The sequence below is a fragment of the Etheostoma cragini genome, chromosome 24 (genome assembly GCF_013103735.1).
Source record: "Etheostoma cragini isolate CJK2018 chromosome 24, CSU_Ecrag_1.0, whole genome shotgun sequence".
Lineage (NCBI taxonomy): Eukaryota > Metazoa > Chordata > Actinopteri > Perciformes > Percidae > Etheostoma > Etheostoma cragini.
Genome location: NC_048430.1, coordinates 3,302,178 through 3,324,015, shown reverse-complemented (window position 1 = coordinate 3,324,015; position 21,838 = coordinate 3,302,178). Strand labels below are relative to the sequence as shown.

General features: G+C 44.6%; 2 protein-coding genes across 9 annotated transcripts; one reads left to right on the top strand and one right to left on the bottom strand.

Moving 5' to 3' along the window:
- Positions 1-4: 4 nt before the first annotated feature.
- Positions 5-15,653, top strand: trak2 (trafficking protein, kinesin binding 2). 6 transcript variants are annotated; one of them, XM_034864242.1, is made up of 18 exons: positions 5-142; positions 3,028-3,218; positions 3,981-4,166; positions 6,787-6,846; positions 7,872-7,948; positions 8,047-8,163; positions 8,944-9,159; positions 9,770-9,848; positions 9,950-10,080; positions 10,296-10,370; positions 10,613-10,750; positions 10,906-10,985; positions 11,278-11,418; positions 11,513-11,811; positions 12,050-12,195; positions 12,247-12,544; positions 12,654-12,753; positions 12,868-15,653. In XM_034864242.1, exons 2-18 carry the CDS (start codon positions 3,164-3,166, stop codon positions 13,652-13,654), a joined length of 2,985 nt encoding a protein of 994 aa, XP_034720133.1. In that variant the 5' UTR covers positions 5-142; positions 3,028-3,163; the 3' UTR covers positions 13,655-15,653. The 6 variants fall into 6 exon arrangements, with proteins under 6 accessions (XP_034720133.1, XP_034720132.1, XP_034720137.1 ...); XM_034864241.1 differs by having other exon boundaries at positions 12,050-12,544; XM_034864246.1 differs by lacking the exons at positions 5-142; positions 3,028-3,218; positions 6,787-6,846 and adding an exon at positions 6,538-6,578 and having other exon boundaries at positions 12,050-12,544.
- Positions 15,357-21,567, bottom strand: trim25l (tripartite motif containing 25, like). 3 transcript variants are annotated; one of them, XM_034864248.1, is made up of 16 exons: positions 20,935-21,567; positions 20,157-20,252; positions 19,828-20,061; positions 19,139-19,298; positions 19,025-19,057; positions 18,897-18,935; positions 18,760-18,804; positions 18,591-18,644; positions 18,463-18,510; positions 18,276-18,341; positions 17,770-17,985; positions 17,520-17,636; positions 17,119-17,154; positions 16,911-16,979; positions 16,680-16,745; positions 15,357-16,452 (listed from the first exon to the last, which is right to left on the bottom strand). In XM_034864248.1, exons 1-16 carry the CDS (start codon positions 21,565-21,567, stop codon positions 15,878-15,880), a joined length of 2,487 nt encoding a protein of 828 aa, XP_034720139.1. In that variant the 3' UTR covers positions 15,357-15,877. The 3 variants fall into 3 exon arrangements, with proteins under 3 accessions (XP_034720139.1, XP_034720140.1, XP_034720141.1); XM_034864249.1 differs by having other exon boundaries at positions 17,119-17,157; positions 18,276-18,338; XM_034864250.1 differs by having other exon boundaries at positions 18,276-18,338.
- Between the last annotated feature and the right edge of the window lie 271 nt (positions 21,568-21,838).

Here is a 21,838-nt window from a genome sequence, read left to right as displayed (position 1 = left end):
ATCTCTTACTGTCGCACGCTGATGATTCGTAGCTCCATCGCCCTCTCTTCCGCTCCATTGTTTGAGATTTGGTGAGGGCATCGAGAGACACCGTACATGTAACACTGACATTGCCAATGCTGTGGAATACCATTGACATCGGGTACGTTTTTGTCATAGTCAAACATATTCTTAGATTTCTGTAGTGCTGTGTGCGCGAGGGATGCCAGGTTTGAGCACGCGATGGCAAAGCTATGCCAAGCAGTAACGCTGAAGCTGTCATCCTCGCCCAGCATCGAAAAACACGTGAAACGTTCCGTGTGTTTAGTATATTTATTCAAATAGATTCCAACCTCTGGTAACGGACACGTTAAATGATAGGTGGCCTGCTAAACATTTTATTTATTGGTAACCTAAAAACGATCAAATATCAGTGGCTCGTGCTTGAAATTCGGTAACTCTAACGTTATTAATGATACCTAACGTTACAGTTAAACATGTACAGTACATGTTAGATCATTGTTGATGAGCATTACGCGTAAGTTACCTGGTCTGTTTGCAAAATGTCGTTAGTCACTAAGTGAATTCTGAAATCGTGATCATTTACCCAAATATTTACATGTTGGGTAAATTGGGCACGTAAACGACACACAGAGACAGTCGTGATATTTCCACAGCACACAAAGATGGCTGTATGAGTTACATGCAAACATTACTGTAGAATCCAAATAGTCATGCCGAAATGGAGAGCAGCTCCTGGGCATTAATAAAAAGTCACATTTTACTCATCTGTACGGTTACTGGCCAGTAAAGCATTTTGAAATGTAGTTTTTTTTTAACGGGTCTTTTTAAAATCAATTTCTTCATAGTTGATGACGGGACACGTGCAGGTTAGTTGTTGGAGAGTGGATATTAGCAGCCAGTCTGATCAGATGAGTATTTTAGGATGTTGTTGGTGATAGACAGTTACATTAAACTTAGGTGTTTTCCTCTTTAGGCTCTACTGATGTTCGGTTTCTGGTTATGCGGTAAGAATAACCTGTTGCTTCCTATTTACAATGCTGTTTCCTATTTCTTTTCAAGCAAGCCCTCTGGCCCTGTCCAGTTTGTCAGATCAAAGATGAGCTGACTGCACACCGTTATGGAAACAGTGCAGCAAATCAGGAAGAATAACTTATAGGTTTTGGCATTGGATTCTCTGTTTTGCCCTGATCTTATACCTGAGTATGAGACTGACATTTCTAATGCTGCAAACTGCTGTAGGTCACTCTAGATAAGGGCATCAGGCATCAGCTGAATGATAAGATTAGACATGAAGGCAGATAAACTGTGATGATGCAAGCCGATTGTCCCTCTGGGACAGCTGGGACAGACAAGTGTTGTGTAAAATGCTGCTGGGCTGTCTGTGTTGCACAGAGTTGCTTTCAGGGCTGCTGTTTTGCTGCTGTGGTTGCAGTCGACACCGTTTTATAGTGTGCAATGATCTGTCACCGACATTAGATGGTGGTTTCAGATTATGGTCTGGATTGTGTATGTGTGTGTCTGTGTGTGTGGCCTAGACTGTATCACAAAGCTGACTGTGACTTACAATCAGGGAAAAGAAGAAGCTTGCATCGGAAAAATGTTGCTATGATAAGTATGAACAGAATTGGTGCATCTTTTCTTTACTCAGCTCATACTGATGTCAGTAGGTACTAAATATGATTATATTATGCAATAGTCTGTCCACAGAATTGCACTTATCCCGTATGTGAATGTTATTATTATAATTCCAATACCAGTGTCAGTAATGGGTCTTTACAGTGTATCTACCAGGCCTCTTATGCCAAACAGCACATTTAGGCTGTAGCATTACGGGCATCACATTAATCTCTTTTGGAGCAAAGTGTTCTGTTTTACATAAGCAGAAGATGAATGTTGCCCACAGTCATGCCTACTGAAAGCTTATCTTGGCCTCTGCCGCTTCAATTGGACATTGCTTTTTAAAAATCCGCCTCTCACAGGCGTGCTAACTTGATGGAAGTGCAATACTGAATTTAAAAAAAGTCAGCTGCAGCGGGTTATTTGGAAAAGAAGCAATTCATGAACACCTAATAATAACATAGTATGTGTGTGGGGAGGTGGGGGGGTGGGGGGGGGGTCTTGTGGGAAGTTTATCGAATGTTAGCTGTAGTTGATTGCATTGTATCAGACAATTTAATGTTTATGTGCGATGTTTTGCCATTTTTGTTCCCTAAAGGAGACAATAAAGGCGTATCTTAGCTTATCTTCAAAATGGACTGAGATTGAGACCAGATCAAAACAATCTCTCAAATTGCAGCACCACACTGTACAGATGCACGTGTCCACAGCTGGTCTGGTTCTCTACTGGGAGGCTCATCCCTTTTTTAAGAGCGTACATCCGGTATCATTCCTTTAGTCACCGCTTTAAGCCACGGAGCAGTCCCTACAGAGATAGTCAACAGGATGTGGGAGGGCTCTGCTTCACCCCTCGGCCCTCCCTTAAAACAACGTGTGACACATAGAGGCAAATGGAAGCATACTGTACCAGTCTGTAGGTTTCTTACTCTGAGCTTTTAATGAGTGGCTTTTTATCTATCTCTCCTTCAGACAGATGGAAGAGAGTAAAAGTCTTGTAGCTTCTTGAGATTTTTAAAGCTTTACTGATTAAATGGTTGTAGTGGCACATAAGATCTCAAACCCTAAAGAAGATGCCAGACAGTCAGCAGTTAAAGTGTCTAGCAGCAAACACTGTGGGAGGATTTATTTTCTCCATCTGGCCTTAAACGTCAGGCCCCAAGTTTGAAGGAATCGGATGAATGTTGTCACCAGCTTGGAGTCAGATATGATTCGTGCAAACACTGTAAGCAACAAAATGACTCTTGATGACTATCCTCCGCCACTAAACTGATTTCTGGGATCTTTATTAAACTTGACTGTCCCTTGTAAACGTTAGCAAAGTCAGTGTGAACTCTAATAACTGTGGCATTTTGGTATCCTAATCTCTGGGAACATTCCTTCTTTGACGCCTAACACTTCTCTCCTCAGGTAAAGGTGTGTGTGAGCACCAACCATCAGTGCAGGAACAGGATGTGAGGTCACATCGATAGTGGCTCCCTGTTTCAGTCCTGCTTTGTGTTTACGATCGGGGGGGGGGGGGGCCCTCCCACTCAAAGGACAGGACATGTTCGAAGTCAAACCCCGGGCGGTGGAGAAGAAAGAGTCCAGCACTGAGACAGGTAGGGTGTTGGGGTGTGTGTAATTTATCAAATTAATGTTGATACTCTAATATTATCTGGGTGATAACTGCAGTATGACAACTATAAGCTTTGTGTACATTTTCTAATTTTGCTCTGCCACTGTCATGCTGCTTTGAAGTACAGTGTGCTGTGTCTTTGGGCTTGATGCTATTGTTAGCCCCATCTGTCCCAGTAAACCACATATTTACTCAACTGGAAGGACATAGGCTTGTACAGTGGCTGAGCTAAGAGCAACCTCCCCCTGCCACACACACACACACAAACACACACACACACACACACACATACATTTGAATGCTTCCTCTGCCCACACACGCTCTCAAAACACATTCACTGCAGTCTGACTTCATCTCACCATGGCTGGATCGTTTTTACAGAATAAAAGCATCCCTCATTATTAACTCATAGCTTCCTGGTGATGAATGATAACATGGCCAAGCCTTGATTTGTTTTCAATGTAATGCATCGCCAATATTATAGCTAATGATGGCCTCCGTCAACTGAATAATTATATAGAATATAGTATAAATATGACAACCATGCCCTTAATATAATCTTAGTTGTTGATCATTTTCATAAACTAAAAGTACTGAAGTTAGACACTTTATGACTATTTGGGACATTTTACCGTGTTGGAGATAAGTCATGTTATCTAAAATGCACAGCTTGATTTGTCACTTATGAAAGTAATCGTTAGATGCTGGACAGTAGATGAAAATGTATCTGTCTCCTAACCCACAGATGAGGGGCTGGGCAGCAGCGGGAAGCATTACGGCTCACTGGGCTCGGGCTCAGCTGACTCCGGCTCCGTCTACCTGTCCGACAGCCAGGACTGGGTGGTCTCCCCGAGCTGCTCTCCGGACGAAGGCCCGGGCCAGCACAGTGCCATCTCCCCCATGCTGGCCGAGGAGACCTTCCGCTACATGAGTAAGTGTGCACATTTAAATTTCACTTCAGTGTTATTCGGGCAGTACACTAAGTTATAGCTATTTCTGTGTCGACTTCCTTTTGATTGGTCAAGCCAATGGCGACATCCGTAAGAAGATGATGCGTTTGTGTGACTCAGTGCATTAGACATGTGAGCCATTCATTTTATACAGTGCACATCCTCTTCAATTAAAATCACAGGGATTTAGCCTGGATATTATCTGGCACATGGTTGTCATTGTGTTGGCTTGTCTTCACTTTTATGTATCAGACAGCTCACACTGTGTGTGTGTGTGTGTGTGTGCGTGCGTGTAAAGGGAGAGGGGGTGAGAGAGAGCGCGAGAGAGAGAGAGGAAAAAAAGAGAGAGAAAAAAGTCAGTGGTCCAGCCAGAGTTAAGTGTAGTTGAGTCACGGGACAGAGTGATGAGGTAGGGGGGATTGATAGAAGATGAAGACAGGACGGTAGAGAGAGTTGGACTATGTCACTTCTAAACATCTACAATGAGGAGGTTTACGACAACTTTGCTTTGGAAGGTGAATGCAGGCATTAGCATGATGTTAAGTATGTGTGTGACACACAGAGAGTGAGAGTGAGAGACATGTGAGACTGTGTGACTGCAGAAGGAACTCAAGTCATTGCTGCAAGGTCAGGCAAGGTCAGGGTGTGTGTGTGTGTGTGTGTGTGTGCGTTTGCGCGTGTGTGTGCGCTTGCGCGTGTTTGTTCCTTGAAAGACAGGAAGTGGGCATGTCTGAATGAATGTTTGTGTGTTTACATTTAACGAAGTTGCGAGGCAGTGTTAACTTCCTGCCTACGTCTTTCTCACGCATGCACAATTGTCCTCTCTGTATCGGAGTCCTTTTGTTGATTTATTTAATAGGCTAATTAAGAGCAGGATTAGATCAGACCTGAGGTGAACACAAACTGCACAGATGAACAGAAGATTACAGCAGTGTGTGGTTGCATGGTTAGGTTTAAATAGTTTTTGTATAGGGTATGTGTTTAGGTGCTTGGTGTGTATGTGTTTGTTAGCTGCACGTATGAGAGAAGGTTTACAGTAAGGGAGTCCCTGTGTCATATTCCTGCTCAGTGAAACATTTGCCCCACTTCTGTGCTGTAAAATCAAACGCAGCTTATTAATAGCCCCTGATGCACTCAAGGAGGCACTGCATGGTAATATTCCACAAACAAGAAAATGTTTTAAGTATTGAGACAATGCTAACGCTGTTTATATAGCCTAAATTGCTCAGTACTCCTATATGATGGAATACACATATGAAGGATCCCATCTTTGTGTCAAGTTGTGAAATCGGAAGAGAGAGCTGTCTGACTTGGCAAAAAATTACACAATCACAACTCTGTTTCAATGCAAAGTGTGTCAGTGAAAGGTGACGAGCCAGAGTGGTGATGCATGGCAGAACATAACACCAGCAACTCAAGTGCAACATATGGATCCACAAACATGACCTTTAACCCTGACTTTCACATTCAGTCCTGCAAAACTGATCCTGGTTGTTTAAATTAGCCCCGTTGAATTGGTGCTTTTGGTTTGTTTGTTACAATCATTTCTTACACTACACTTTAAAATTGGGTGACTGATTGGACTTTGCAATCCATTGTGGTCAGAGTTCAGTCACTGTCTCCTCCTACGTAACAACTGAAACTAGTGTGTGTGTGTGTGTGTGTGTGTGTGTGTGTGTGTGTGTGTGTGTGTGTGTGTGTGTGTGTGTGTGTGTGTGTGTGTGTGTGTGTGTGTGTGTGTGTGTGTGTGTGTGTGTGTGTGTGTGTGTGTGTGTGTGTGTGTGTGTGTGTGAGAGAGAGTGTGATTGCAATCAGAGTTTAGTTTTTAATGTAGTGTTTGGTTTATTATGATCACACCGGACCAGGGACACATAAGTTAGACAGTGACACCATTCTCTTCCCAGCAGGTAAAAGTGTGTGTGTGTGTGTACAGTAACATGAGAGATTATATACACTGTGTGTGCGCAGTATCCGTCTTCCTGTGTGCAGCAAAGATAGCTCCATGGGGCAGAGGTTATTTTTAACCGTCTGTTGGAGCGGAGTGCAGTGTCCCAGACCAGGGGTCACCGTGAGCCTCAGATTACTGGACAAAAACTCTCCTATTACAGCAGCTGCTGTTTTTTGAGGCTTTATAGCACTGCTTATTATTATATTTTATTTCTGAACGTCTTTCACAAAAGAGAGCGCACGTTGAGTGGCAAAGATATATCGTGAAAATAAAGTTTTCAAGGTGTGTAATAAACGCGTTTTGTGGGGTCAGTGGGGCTACCTTTAGTCTGTGCTCAGTCTGTTAAACGATATTTAAAAAAGGCAATGTTTCAATGATTGGAGTTGCCACTTTTCTTTAAACAGGTGGAATGGGAAGCGGTGCAGCGCGGGTGACACCCACTCAGGTGCTAAAAGTGGACCAAACTAATCAATGTTGTAGATTCTCAACAAACTAATGTTCTAAAGGAAGTGGATTTATTGAAGCTTCAGCTTTCACCCTCAGCTTCTTACTTCCTTTTCTTTCCGTCTCTGTCCCATTCACCTTAAAACAAGCTGGCTGCTTGTACACCTTTTTGAACTTTCCCTTCTTTTCTCTCTCCTATCTCTCACTAGCGTATCTTGCTTTGGAGCCCTCTTCTTATTCCCACCCCGGCTCTCAGAGCCTCTCCAAAGGTATCTCTCTCTCTCTCTCTCTCTGTCTGCCTGTTCTGCGACGTCTTTGTAGCTCCAGTGTGAGAGGGGGGCTTCAGTCCACCAATGTGGCTCCGACAGCTGCACTTCAACCCTGGAACGGGAGCCACAGACCTGGAGCCCCTCTCTGCTTTTTGCATGTAATTGACAGCAGACATGAAATCTGTATTCTATTGGTCTGCTGCCTGCCACTGTATATAGCCTGTAGTACTGTATTTTGTGTGTGTGTGTGGTGATTGTGATTCTTAGTACAATACAATATTTACTGATATCAAAAAGTCTGCCACGAGACAATTTTGATTCAATTCAGGCGATACATTAGCCCATTTAATACAATCAGTTACATTTATGTTTTTACAAAAAGCAACTAAAATATGTTTCGACAATTTAATTACTAAGCGATTCGAAGACATTTAAATTTAAAAAAATCTTCTTTTTAATAAAAAATAATTAATATAAAGGGAATTTGTATTTCAAAATAAAGGCACATTTTAAAGATGGCGATATGTAGCGATATTTTCACTTTGTATTGATTAATATTAGATCAGGATTTAATCAATATATTGATCCTGTGTGTGTGTGTGTGTGTGTGTGTGTGTGTGTGTGTGTGTGTGTGTGTGTCTCTGTCTGTGTGTGTCTGTCTCTCTCTCTCTCTCTCTCTCTACTGTGGCTTCATTACCTTCAGACCACTAGCAATCACGTTGCCATGTTGTTGAGATTTATCATCAAACAGCAGCATTAGTGTTTCATGATATACATTAAATATTGTAACCACAGTGATGGATGATCAGCTACAGGTGATTGCTTGATTGTGGCCTCTCACGTTGCTCGTGGTCAGAACATCTAATTAGGTGGAAAGTAAAATAAAGTGATGTGGTGGTTTTATTTTTACTTTCTTTTGGTTTTTGTGTTTGCATGCACATGCCACAGTGTGTGTGTGTGTGTGTGTGTGTGTGCGTGCGTGTTTGGGTGTGTGTGTCGCCTAACAGTAAAATGTTTCTGGCCAGTCCTCAGTGCTGATCGCGTGGAGCAGATGGCCAAGACTTACAATGACATCGAAGTGGTCTCTCACCTTTTGGCCGAGGTAAGTGTCCCTTCACTTGGACACAATTTTGTTTTGTATTAAGTAGTGCCATTTAATTGGTTGATTGACTCTGGGTGCTCTGTGCTCTCATTGGCCAGCGGGACAGAGACTTGGAGCTGGCAGCTCGGATTGGGCAGTCCCTTCTACAGAGGAACCACCTGCTGCAGGAACGCAACGAGGCCTTAGAGGAGCAGCTGGCACAGGCCCTAGACCAGGTACACGTGCGAGTTCTTTATTTCAAAACTTTGATTTGAGGATAGTGCTTTATAAATGTTTTTTTCCAATTTCTTTTAAAATAGAACATGACATCATGACTTTGTGTAAACATACACTCGCGTTATCTGTACGCATTTGGATGTATCCACGTGTATATCTACGCTCTATACAGCAACGGTGACATACCCGCCACTTGGTGTGTTATCGCGAGAAGAAGCAACTGTTCAGTTTAGGAAACGTGACACGCGGGACACAAAGGAAACGGGACGCGGGTTGGGTTTAGCAGAAGAAGAACCGGTTGGGTTTAGGAAACGTGACACGCGGGACACAATCCCCGGTCTCCTGGGTGAAAGTCCTGTGTTTGATCACATCATTTTTTTTTTTTTACAGTTTATTGTCCATTTGGTTATTGTATTAGACTGTCCTATATGTAATAGGTGTTATGTCATCTTTTCTTAATTTGTAAGTGGTGATGCCGGGTGGGTAGTTTGGGTGGGGAGGGGATATGTTCATGATGTAAATTGAATGTTTAAAAAAAATAAAAATTGTTAATCATAAAAAAAAGTATAGCCACATACAGATTGGTATTTGTGTCGGAGTATGATGATCTAAATGGAACCAAAAGCTAGTTTAATCACGAAGGCTATTTAAAGTAAATGCATTTAAAAACTAGAGCTTAGTGTTAACCAGTTAAGTGTATTTTGTTTGTTTCTCTGAAGTTTCTGTAAGTGTTGAACAGCTCACACAGTACTCACTGTACACACTCCTTCCCCGGCCAGGTTCACCAGCTGCAGCATGAGCTCAGTAAGAAGGACGAGTTGCTGCGGATGGTGGCCAGCGCCTCGGAGGAGAGCGAGACGGACTCCAGCGTGTCCACGCCGCTGCGCCAGCCTCAGCTGCTGGGGGGAACCGCCGCCGCCGCACTCAGCCAGCTGGAGTCTCTGCAGAGCAAGCTGCAGGAGCTGGAGGAGGAGAACCTGTCACTGAGGTCGGAGGTACGAGGTCTAACATTTTGAAAATTAAGTCTTTAACCCAGAATCGACATTTTACCAGTGATTCACCTAAATATTTTCTGTTTACACGGTACCGCCAACAGAGACCACACCAGTTTCCAACAATTCAGAGCAAACTTAGAAAATGAAGATAATCCATGTTATGTACTACTTTACAAATGGAATAAATGTCAGACTGACTGATGAAATGTGATGTGCATTCTTTTGAGAAAACAATAGTTTTTTTTATAAATGTCTCATGATATATTGTCTCATGAGACAATATATCAATATATATTGATAAATTATTCAGCTTTTGTTTTGTTAAAGAAAGAAAAGAAAATTTCAATAATTTCGAATTGCAATACTTATGGAATAGCAATAGAAAATCAGCACCCATATGTTGTGAAAGAATCGAATCAGTACAAAAGCATATCGTCCCAGCCCTATCTAACACAGGACAGACAAGGTTCTAGTGGAGGCAGAAAACATTACTAAGTGAAAACAGGAAGCTCTGAATCATAACATTTTGAGAAGTGAGTATAGTTACTGTTGTTGACAACAATTGAAGTTGGAAGTTCTCACTGGTTCCTCTCCACCTGTCCACTCCAAGGCTTGCCAACTGAAGACCGACACCATCACCTATGAGGAGAAAGAGCAGCAGCTAGTGAGCGACTGTGTAAAGGAGCTCCGTGAGTTAGAGGCACACACATTGACACTGAAACCACACAGACCCTCGTGTCTGGCATGCTCATTTTAACATTGGTGTGTGTGTGTTATGTGTTGGCTCCAGGTGAGTCCAACAGCCAGATGGGGTCTCTGACTGATGAACTGTCTCAGAAGAACGAGGAGGTGCTCAGACACCAGGAGGAAATCGCTCAGCTGCTCTCCCAGATAGTGGAGCTGCAACACAGAGTGAAGGAGGTGAGGAGTCTGAACTTCTGTTTCAGTTACGTACTGCATGAACCAGAGGTGGACATCTGACTACATCAAAAAACACCTTCAACTCGACTTTCACTTAAACACCAGTGACTCATGACTTCACTTGGACGTGAGACTTTTTGCCTATGACTTGCAAAACAATGACTTTCACCTGACTAGTGGGCTTAATCTAACTCTCTCTCTCTTTGTGTGTGTAGCTGGCTCTGGAGAAAGAAGAGCTGAGGATCCACCTGCAGGCATCTAAAGAGGCTCAGAGACAGCTCACAGCAGAGGTACCTCCTCACACACTCACAGGAAGTTCTCATTTAGACTGCCAATACTTGTCTCTTCATGTATAAGTGGAGTTTTATTTACTGCTGGAAGAGGTCATACAGTTGCACTGTTTTAGCATGTTCCAGGAACTCACATATACTTTACAGCGCTGGTCCAGATTAATTAATACAGAGGTTCTTTGATTGACAAAAAAAACATAAAAAATGAAATTAAACAAGTAATTTTAATTCAATTTTCATAGCTGGACGAGTTGGCCGACAGGAATGCAGAGTGTGTAGAGATGCTCCATGAATCCCAGGAGGAGATCAGAGAACTTCGGAGTAAAACCGCTCCCTCTGCCGGGATGCGAAGGCACACTTCCTACGGCCTCTACCCCATGGTGAGAGCAGCACTGAGAACTGAGACACAAATTCACAACACACATGTTAAATAAAGGTACAAAATGCACCAAAAATTCAACATTTGGAGCAATTTGCTCTTGATAAACACCTAGTGTGTGTGTGTGTTTCTGTGTGTCTCTGTGTGGGTGTGCAGGACTCTTTGGCAGCGGAGATTGAGTGCACCATGAGGAGAGAGCTGAGTGTAGAGGAGGAGACCGCCTCTCTGGACCAAAGGTCAGAAACCCAAACTAATTAAAAAAAAACAAATGTAATGAAAAATACTGAGACAGTCCTCAGGCCAGTTTCATTTTCTGTTACTTAACACTTAAATCCCTCTTACCAACACAGAATCCTTAGGCAAATGTAGTGAGTGTGCCTGCTGTTTATGGACTCTTCTTTAAAACCCTTCACCAAATCCAAATGTCCAATACTCCACATTTATTTCTATCACTAGTCTTTAATCATTCGCAACACGGCTGCTTTCACTAACTTTGTGGACCTTGTCTCTGACCTCTTCTCCCTGTAGAGTATCCCTGAAGAAAGTCTTTCAAACAGTCCGCTCCATCAACGCCTCAGCATCGCGGCCCGCGTCGGCCACCCCCCCCATCCCTGGCTCAGGACAGAGCTCTCTAGTGATGACTGCACAGCCCTTTCCGTCCAATCAGGGGTACGTAACGAGGAATATTCCTGTCTTGCGTTTTGAATCGAGGATGACGTTTGTGCCCTTTCAGCTGAATAAATGTGTGTATGCGTGTTTGCAGTGAGGAGGTTCCAATTGGCCAGCCTGGCTGTCCGGGAGGGAACGACCTGACCAGAGCCCTGCACCGGCTGTCGCTGCGGCGCCAGAACTTCCTGTGCGAGCGTCAGTTCTTCCAGGCGGAGCGGGAGAAGAAGCTGCAGTCCCTGGGGGAGGCCGAGAGAGACGTGGAGGGCAGCGGTTGCAGCTCACCAATGGGCAGCGTCCTCTCGTCTTTCTCCAACCTGTCAGAACTCTCCTTCAGTTCCAGCATTTTCAAGACCTTCCTGCCTGAGAAGCTTCAGATTGTCAAGCCCATGGAAGGTAAATTGTTCAGTGTTCAGTGATTCTTTAAGCATTTTTTGCTTGAAAAGTAACTAAAATGAATCATCGGTTAGCAGAATTGTTGCCAGTTGGGCGCCTGGGTAGCCCATATCTAGAGGTTTACTCCTTAATGTTGCCAGTTATGTTTCTGTCAGCACTTTGTTGGTTCTGGGGGGGCTTTTAACTCCTGAGAGAAACATCTAGGTGTCTATAATTTTTGATGTTTTTTCTCTGTTAGGCTCACTGACGCTGCATCACTGGCAGCAGCTGGCTAAACCACACCTAGCCACCATCTTGGACCCCCACCCTGGGGTGGTGACCAAAGGTTTCTGCCCACTGGTTCAGGACGCTGTCTACCGCTTGTCTGATATGGAGGAGGATGAAGTGCACAGAGGTGTCCAGGAAAAGGGGGCGGCAGAGCGGGGCAAGAAAGAGGAGGACGAGGAGGAAGGCGGGATCACATTCAAGGTACGCTTTTCGTCTACCCCCGACGAAAGGAGAGACAGAAAGCAATCCGTGTCGCCTCTCCCTGTCCCGCTTCTCTCCCCCACCCTGTCAACATCCCCTGGGACACCTGCCACGTCCTCCTCAGCAAGATCAGAACTCTGTATGACCCCCCCACCCTCATCACCTCAGCCAACTTCAAGAGCCTGTACAACATTGGTCCAATCACAAAGTCCAATTTTTATCTCCACATCATCAACAACAACGACGACAATAACGTCTTCTTATGGTAAATACTACTCAAAGTATTGAAATAGAAATGTACATTATACTGTTGGTCAATGAGGAGTTTTAAGACGTGTTTTCTCCTTACCTCTCCTTATTTGTTGCGTGTGAAGTCCAAAATCCAGGGAAGTGTCCAGGCTCCACCTCCTCTACCTACACGTTCACGACATGCTGCATCCTGCACCCCAGTGACGTCACACAGGTCACCCAAAGGTAAGTCCACCTTAAAGGGCTTTTTTTATTATGCTGTGATAAATGATGGGAGGACCCACGAATAATACATCTTAAATGTCTCTTCTCACCTTGTCAATTCTTCATGTTTTTCAGTTCTCAGTCGTCCCTCATGGCCAACACACCCAGCTCCATGAGGACAGGTCCCAGTACCCCTGTGACTCCTTGCAGGTTGAGTCTGGGGGACTGCTTTCCCCCCCGACGCCCACCTGTGCCCACCCGCGGTCTGGCCAAGCTGGTCCTGGAAAAGGGCATTTCTGCACAAGTCTCCACTGACACCCCTCCACCATCCCCAAAACTAACAACGAGGCAGCCCCTCTTCCGCCTCCTCCCAAACACACCCCCCAACTCCCCCTCACACTCACCTTCTCCCTCCCCTGTGCCCCCGGAGTCCCACCAATACCCGGCAGACAATTTCTTAGCCTCGCGGCCGGCAGAACTTTTCCTCCAGGACGTTTATGGGTTGAATCTGGGCCGCGCCCCACATCCCGATCTACCAAGCTATTCCCAGGAAACTCTAACCCGCGTTCCGTCCCTTAAGTCAGGTCGAGCCAGGCCTGACCTCGGCCTAGTAGAGAGGCTACGGCGGCTGGGATTCACTAAGGTGATCCAGGGAGCAGAGGCCGAGGCTTCAGCGCCACGCCAGGATTCTGCTACTTTTGTGTCAGCAGGTGGGGGAAGCCTGCTGGACGGCCTGAGGCGCAACCAGAGCCTCCCGGCCATGATTGGTGCCCGAGCAGGGAAGTCAGCCGGTCACCCGACACCTCCTCCTCCTCACCCCACCACCCTGGACATCCCCGCACCACCCTGGGGAAACCCCAAAGAACGGCGCCGGCATCTTGCCTCTGTCTCCCATTTCCCGCCAAGTTCAGCCAAGCGATAAGGGGGAAGAGGTGGAAGGACTGCGAGGGCAAACCTCTCCAGAACATGAACCCCTCCTATACACCGCCATCCTCTTCTTCCTCCCCTCATCTCTCCTCTTCTATGCCTTCGGAGAGAGGAGTCAGGCAGGTTATCCGGTGGGCAGAACAATCCCTTGTACTTTTGTACAACTTTTTAATTTTAAAGCACAATTTAACTAAACAGACTGTTTTTAGCTATACCGCAGTGTCTGTGTGTGTAGATGTTTGCCATGATGCTAGTTACTGAGGCCTTAGCTCACCTCTGACTGGGGTGTCAGCTCTTGACACCTTCTCAGTCATTAATTAGTTTAGGTAGTTTTCCTGTGGGGCTCTGGATGTTCAGCGACAGGTAGAGGAGTAAGGAAAAGCTCAAATGTAAGTGGACAAAGGTTCGTGGATGTTGATTAGAAAAAAAACGAGTTAAGATGAAGGTATAAAAGGAAGAGAGAATGTGGTCTTTATTCATGTCAGAAGGTAAAGTAAGTGAAAGACAAAGAGAAGGGCTGAGCATCCAGTCACTCTATTCCAAGGGCTTGTCCTGTAGTGGGTTGGAAAAACTTTAGTGTGCAACAACTATGCCCATTAAACAGTATACAGTGTTTCATGATCATCTCCAAAAAAAAAACAGTCACAAAAGAAGGGATTTACCATGCTTTTATTACCTGAGGACTTCAAGTGCTAGCTGGCTCGATAGTACACTGCCGGGCTAATCTTGTAGTCAGACCATAACATTAACATGCCAGTATTTATGCTAACATGATTTTACAGTAGTTGATTGTTGCAGATGTGTGGTGACCGTCCATGTGCCGTGCCCAATTCCCGCCTTCCTTGCAAGCGTCTGCATGACATGTCAAACAGGCCTACAGGTCCCAGCATGCACCTGTCGGCAGACGGGTGGGGCCATGCTGAAGGCGAGGTCAGAACCATAGACGCCAGGCCTTTTTCCTTCAGGTCCTAGTGTTTGGGTATTTTTAATGATATGAGGTCTGAAGTGGAAGCCAGCACTGGTTTTGATATGTGTTCCTGTTAAGCCATATTTGTATATATTAGTTGCACTCAGTGGGATTTGGAGCTTGTGTTAATTTAAGGATCACTGGTGGGGCCTTTTTAAAAGCAAATTTTATCATTTCAGTCTCCAACCACCATCCTTATCTCAGGCCTGTAGGGCGTTCAACTTCAGTCTGATAAAAGGGAAAAACACACTAGTTTTTACACATTTAGTTGTATATCACATCCAGGTATATTATGTGTGGGTCTCGCATATGTAGTTTACACACTGGCCAACAGGTGGGTGTGTTCCTGTAGGAAAGTATATGAAAGTTCATCCTAATTACTCCTTTATTTTATATAATATCAGATATTTAGATACAAGGAAGCATAGAGCTTTGTGCTTGACCCGTGACCCTTCAGTGCTGTTGTCCCTAACAACTGTCCATCCAACCAGACCCTCCCACTCAACCACTGCACTTATGTATTTTTTTTATTTAACTTTGTTCTAGTGACACCACTATCTGAAGGACAGATTCCAACATTAATGAGAAAATGTTGCATATTTTGTGCCTGTTTTAACAATGTCTACTAGTATTTTGACTGAAGATTTTAATATATGCAGCTTTTTTTGCTTTCCACATGTAGAGGTCCACAGAAGGGAATCCAAATTAAGACAAAAGTGATATTTTATTATTTCCAAGTACGTAAATACACAGGTGATGCTTTTTGTGGTAATTTGCTTTAACATAGGACGCTTTTGTTTTAACGTTTGTAGGAGTGCAGAGAAGAGGACAGACAGACTGTTCATATCTTTAGATTAGTTGTAGTTCTCATATTATCCACTGTTTTTCGTAAAGCAGGAAGTTCAGGTTTAGGGCTTTCTTTGGCTAAAATATAAAATCCTGTCACTTGTGCCCCTTCTAAGATCATGATCCTCTGTAAACTACTCATGGCTATTATACAGTTGCCTCTTTTTTTAAATAAAGCAATAAAACAAATCTGATCACCCACTGGTTTATTATTACTCACACTTGGTGCAGAAAGTCTAGCATTTCTTTAAACAATGCAAAACTTTTTTCCAGTAAGTGCATTTACAAAATGAAAAAAGAGAAGAGGTGCAACCGAACATTACGTTGAGTCATTGAGTCCTGTTTGATCAGCATTAGCACTTACTTTCAAGCTGCAGTGTTGATCTGTGAAGTCAGCCTGCACCATCACATGGGACAGATCTTAATGCTGTCAGAGCTGGAGCTGAACTGGCCAAGGGCAAAGTCCAGACCAACCCCGACTCCACTGCCCACCCCGAAGGCAGCGTAGAGCGGCTGGGTGAAGTTAGCGCGGAAGGTGTGAAGGTGTGTCATGCTCTCTGCCACACTGTAGAACGCCAGCGTCCCAGTGGACAGGTCCAGGTAGATGCCCAGGCGGGGGGAGTAGGTGACTGGTATGTCCTTCTTCTCATTGTCGTGCATGGCAGAGCAGCAGGTGTCCGACAGCTCCAGGGTCCAGGACTGGGCGTTGTAACCGAGCCCCGACCGGGCGTCTGAGCCCTTCCTGTGTAATGCTCCGTAAACTACACCTATAGAGGAGCCTCGGCCTCTCCACTCCACCTCCCAGTAACAGCGCTGGGCATACAGGGGGCTCTGGCACATCACCTGGGTCCAGCCATCAAAACGCTGCGGATTGTCAGGGTAGGGCTGCGCCGCCACCTGCAGGGTGGCTTTAGTGTTGCCGTCGGAGAGAGCCAGCCGTCGGTGGGCTGTGTTGGAGTCAAGGGTCAACGTCACAGAGTCTAGAGGGTTTAATGGACAATTATATTATTATGACGTTGGGGTGGAGTTTTATACCCCTTCTGTGTGGTAGGAATTTCTTAGAATAAGTTTCTTATTCCAGTTTCTTTGGAGTAAACAAGAACAGCAATAGGCACCATGGCAGACATGGTGGACATTTACCCTGAGTGCTCAGTACAGAAATAATAACATCTAAAATGTAACAATTTAGTTAAACATTGTGACTTACACTGTAGGAACTCCTCTCTGGTCCTCGGCTCTGGGGCCTGGATGCTGTCGATGTTGAGTTCTCTCACTGGAAATCCAAACAATACAGTTCATGCACAATGAGGCACATTTTGAAAAAATTTAGAATGCATGTAGCGATTTTCTTTTTGTTGTTGTTGTTGCAAGCATCTTCTCATTCAAGTTTCTGGTTTAAAAACGGAGATGCCATGAAGATAAGTTTACATTAACTCACATGCAGGGAAAGCAGGAGCGTTATCCATGGTGCCGGGGGTGGGTGAGTCCAAGAAGAGTCCGGGGTTAACTGTCCAATGAGAAAATATTGTTAGGTGCATTAGTATTAAGATACAGTACACTTGTCCAAGTTTAACTGCTATGACTGACTGAGCCAAGAATTGAGGAAGAATATTCATTTGACACATGTATAAAGGCTGCCATCTTACTTTCTGTCGGTGTTTCAGGCAGAGCAGCCATCCCCCCTGCTGGGTGTGTACAAGTCACAATTTGAAACATAATCAACATGCTATACAACCAAATGATATTGAGATAGAGACATTTTCTGTGTCAAACTGATCACTTTGACAAATAAAAAAAAATATTTAGATTTGAACATATTTTTGTGTGATTGTTGCATGTACTGATGTTTATGTCTTTTCCTACTTTGATGCTTGTATTAGGTTATAAAATAAAGCTCATTATGTTAAATTACTCTGTAGAAAAGTGGTACTTTAGCTACAATAGATGCCTAAACTGGAAGTCTGAAAGAACAAATTAATTGCTTTAGCTTGCCAAAAACTCTTGAATACATTTTATTCGAGAGGAGAATATGGGAGTCTGATCTTACGTGGGTTTCCTCCTGGTGACAGTGTGTTATCGGGGGAAGCTATGGTGGCCTGTTTGGTGCCACGCCGATGGGAGCGGAAGAGACTGCTGATCGATGCCATCCGACTGAAACTAGACCCTGAACCAGGTGGAGGAAAGAGAGAGATGGAAAAGAAAAAAAGGCATTACACTTGGACATGAGCCTTTTGTGTTGTTGGCAGCAATAGCCACAATTCAGATACTTTATTTTGGTCAAAAGGTTAGTATTGTACCTCCAGTTGATGCTGGGGCAGGAGTTGGAGCTGGAGTTGGAGCTTGGACAGGGGCTGGAGTTGGAGCTTGGGCAGGAGTCGGGGTGGCTGGCATTTGAGTTGGAGTCGGGGCTGCAGCAGGGACAGCCTGGCTCTGACTGGACCTGCTCCAAAGAGACGGAGACTCTCTGCGGTTGGGAGTGGGGCTGGGGCTGGGCCTGGAGTTGGTCTCCCTCACTGTTTGGAGCACATGTGAGATGTTAGAGCAAAGCTGTAGCTACAAGCAGTGTCAGCTGATAACAGCTCACTAAAGGAATTCACTAGTTATTAAAAAACTGCTGAGCAGCAGAGTTAAATCACACACTGGCTTCTTTATTTCTAGGAAATATATTTGAGAAACAGAGGGTGAATGCAAGTATATTCAGACCATATGAGAAAAAATTGTGTTTTTTTTTTAACGTTAAAGCATTGCAGACATAAATGCGACAAGTATGCGACTTCCTGCCAGGCAAACACAACAAACCTACCGGTCTCTCTTTCCTCCCCCCTCTGTCTGTTCCGAAGTCTGGGTGAGTTTGTGTTTCCTCTGTCTATGACAAGGAAGAAGCACATTTTAAAACATGCACACGCATTTGTACCACTCCAGCCATGGTAGTGACTCCCACGGCAGGTTGGAGGTGGATTTAGGGGGTTTCGACACAGACAAAGCCTCACCTCGTGGTGTGTCTCTACTCCTCACATCTTGACTTTTGAGGCCTATACCTGAAAAATTTAATTTGAATGTTCAATATGGACATCATCTCAAATTACTTTTGATGTTGTCTCTCGTCAGATTACATTACCAAGTCCTCGTCTGTCTGCACTCCGTGCTCCCGCTGAAATACTGGGTGGAGTAGCTGTGAGACATGACAGAAATCATGTATACATTACTCCCATTTATATAAAAGATTATAATGTCAAACGATATAAAGATGGCAGACACAAATGTAGACTTAAAAACAATGCACATACCTGGTGAGCGGCTGTTTGTGTTGCGAGAACTCAGACCAGAAAACACTTTAGAGAAAGGGGATATAAGAAACCAGTTATTTTTCTTTTTTTTAATAATGGCTTTCCTCTAATACTGAAAAAACTAAACCCAAACTTACATTTAAAAATCCCTCCTTTCTGTCCTGCGCTGCGGTTGGCTAGATAAGATCAGAGGAACTCAGTGTTAAATGGAGGCGACTCAAAACTTGTTACATTCATGTTGAAGTTAAAAATGTTTGGAACTTACAGTCTCGCAAAGTGAACAGAGCTGTGTCATTGACTGGAAGAAAACAGACAAGAACATGAAGATAAGACATAAAAAGAGAAGAAGGTAAGACAAGATAAGACTCTTGTGACAGACCTTGTTTGGTGATCTTGCTCAGCTCCTGGTTGCACAGGTCCTCGACTCGGTCCCTGAGGTCTAAGATGGCTTCTCGTGCTGGCTCAAAGGAAGCGTCCAGATTGACCAACACAGCGGGCAGGTCCCCCGTCTCTAACGGATAGCACATGGACTCGTATTTCTGAAGAGAAAGATGCTCGGCAGTTTAGGGAAAATTTATAGCTGAAACTACCACCACCCTCTTGGTCCAGCCTAGATTAAGATCTGTATTAAGAAAACGTCAGTCTGTAATGACAGAAAGTCTTAGACGTGGCCTGAACATACAGTGCAAAAACAAACTTGGACAGTAAACATACAGCAGCATTTAAAAAGAATCAGGCCTGGATAAAAAGAACAATATCTGCGTGTAAAGTGACATAGTGTTGTTGGTCATTACTTTTGTGAATCTAGTGTTTTTGTAAGTTTTTTGGCTTGAAGTACTTTGTAGCTTTGGCCTGATGGTAGTTACTGGAAAAAGTTATGCAGGTGCATGAGTGGGATCTTTTTTATAGTGGTTGGCTTCCCTTTCAACTGCTTGGGTGTTAACTACTGACAATGAAGTTTGCGTTTGGCCAGTTATTTTACTTACTTGATTAATGATCTGTGAAAAGCTTAGATGTATTCTTAACAGAGATGAATTTGAACCAGGATGAGATGTTGAAAGTGAGTACCTCCAAGTAATAGATGTGGTCCTCACAGAGCGCTAGGTCCTTCATCTCCATGTCCCTCTTCTGCAGCTCCTTAATCTCAGCCTGCAGGCTGTTGGCGACCTCCTGAGCATGTCCCATCTTCTCCAGGCTGGCCTGATGCAGCACCTCCTCCAGCAGCTCCTGCAGGCGCTCCACCGAGTGCTGCAGCTCCGACAGCACCTGCTCCGTGTCTTCATGCATCCCGTCTAAAGAACGCTGGGAGAGAGAAGTTTGTCACGTCTCGGTATGCCAATAGCAGAGTTTATCCGAAATGTAGTTTTCATTTGGAAAAATAGTGCAATCCAACCAACCTTTGTCACATCCATCATCTTCTTCATGTCTTTCAGCTCCTGCTCTCGGTCTTTCAGTTTTTGCTGATTCTCTGCATACATCTCGGACATAACTTTCTAGAAGAGGCACACACGCACATGACATCAACACAATCCCGATTTATCTCACACAAGCACGAGGAAACAGCTGTGCGTGTGACACAGAAGAAACCTGGAGAGGGTGGAGCGTTATGAATGGACAGGAATGTAGTTAGGAATGTCCTCCACCGGGCAGGAGCCACAGTAAGACAAAAAGGAGAGGGGACGACACCCTCCTACACAAACACAGTAGAAACCCATCACACAGAACAAGTTGGCATGAAGGGGGATTGTCTGCACATATGCAGTACTGATTGTCACCTGTTCTAGAAACAACTGACACTTTCTTTTTAACTTTCTTTTAGATAAACTTCACTGGGTTCCATTTTAGGATCTGTTTTAGATGTCAGTTGTACACTACCTGCTAAAAAGGGATTTAACCTAACCTATCACACAAACACTTTTATTTGAAAATTTGTTTCTGTATTTATTGCTTATTTCATATTAACGTGTAATATGTTTGTTTATTTATACACCAACTACAAAGGCAAATTCTACTGAGTATTAGGCTACTTACTTAGTAGTAATAAAGCCTCTTCTGATTCTGATATTGGATCACATCAACAGGACACCTGGTTAACTTGTGAAGGGACCCTTTTGCTGCTTCTCATCTGGTGCTAAGCCCAGAGCAGCATCCATTCTTTCTTTCTTTCTTTCTTACCTGTTTCTCCAAGCGCTCAGCCTTGGTGGACACACACTCGTGGCCTTTGTGTTGGTTGCTGGTGCACAGCCAGCAAACGAACACCTTACACTGGCGACAGAAGAACTCCTGCAGGTACTTGTGCTGGGTGCAGATCTTCTCAGCCAGATTGGCCGTGGGTGCGATCAGCTCATGCTGATTCAGGGCCTTCTTGGTCTGGTGGGGCTTCAAGTGCGTCTCGCAGAATGAGCTCATGCACATTAGGCAGCTCTTGACCGCCGCTCGTTCTTCTCCTTTGCACATGTCGCACGGCACTGCTGAGGAGGACAGCTTCCCTTTGGATCTGGATCTGGATGCGGCGGCGACCCCTCGGGCGCTTCGCATGGATTCACGGACGTCAGCTGTGCGGGCACCTTTGCGGAGCTGCTCCACAGCCTCCGCCAGCATGGTGTTCCTGGACAGGGAGGGCTTGGGGCTGAAGCTCTGGCGGCATTGGGGGCAGCTGTACACCCCCTTGGGGTCGTCCTTGCTCCAGTAGTCCTTAATGCAGGCCATGCAGTAGCTGTGACCACATGGGATGGTGACTGGATCATTTGGGAGATCCAGGCACACAGGGCAGTTAAACTGCTCCTCTGTCCACAGTTTAGCACTCATAGTGACGCTGCCGGAAAGAAGAAAGAGCTGAGAATATAGAGATGGTTACTCTGAGATGTCTAAAATCAGGACTGACAGGAGGAAATTGCCGTGACTCAGGTGAGAGCAGGGAGAGGTGGGCGGGGCCAGAGACACCTGGCAGGTCTAGCAGGGAAAACGGGTGTCGGTGGAAAACTGCTAAATGCCATGAGAGTGTTGAGAGTAAAGGTGTCAGTGAACTCATCATTTTATTATTTAAAAAACAAACAGTGGTGTATTCAGATCAATTTGA

Excerpts from the sequence above, each read along its gene's own strand:
- trak2 (XM_034864241.1), top strand. The coding sequence starts at position 3,164 with ATGTTCGAAGTCAAACCCCGGGCGGTGGAGAAGAAAGAGTCCAGCACT. Across the intron at positions 8,164-8,943 it reads TGGCACAGGCCCTAGACCAG|GTTCACCAGCTGCAGCATGA; the intron begins GTACACGTGCGA and ends TTCCCCGGCCAG. Across the intron at positions 10,371-10,612 it reads AGAGACAGCTCACAGCAGAG|CTGGACGAGTTGGCCGACAG; the intron begins GTACCTCCTCAC and ends CAATTTTCATAG.
- trim25l (XM_034864248.1), bottom strand. The coding sequence starts at position 21,567 with ATGAGTGCTAAACTGTGGACAGAGGAGCAGTTTAACTGCCCTGTGTGC. Across the intron at positions 20,253-20,934 it reads CTGAGCGCTTGGAGAAACAG|AAAGTTATGTCCGAGATGTA; the intron begins GTAAGAAAGAAA and ends TGCCTCTTCTAG. Across the intron at positions 18,645-18,759 it reads CACAAACAGCCGCTCACCAG|CTACTCCACCCAGTATTTCA; the intron begins GTATGTGCATTG and ends CATGTCTCACAG.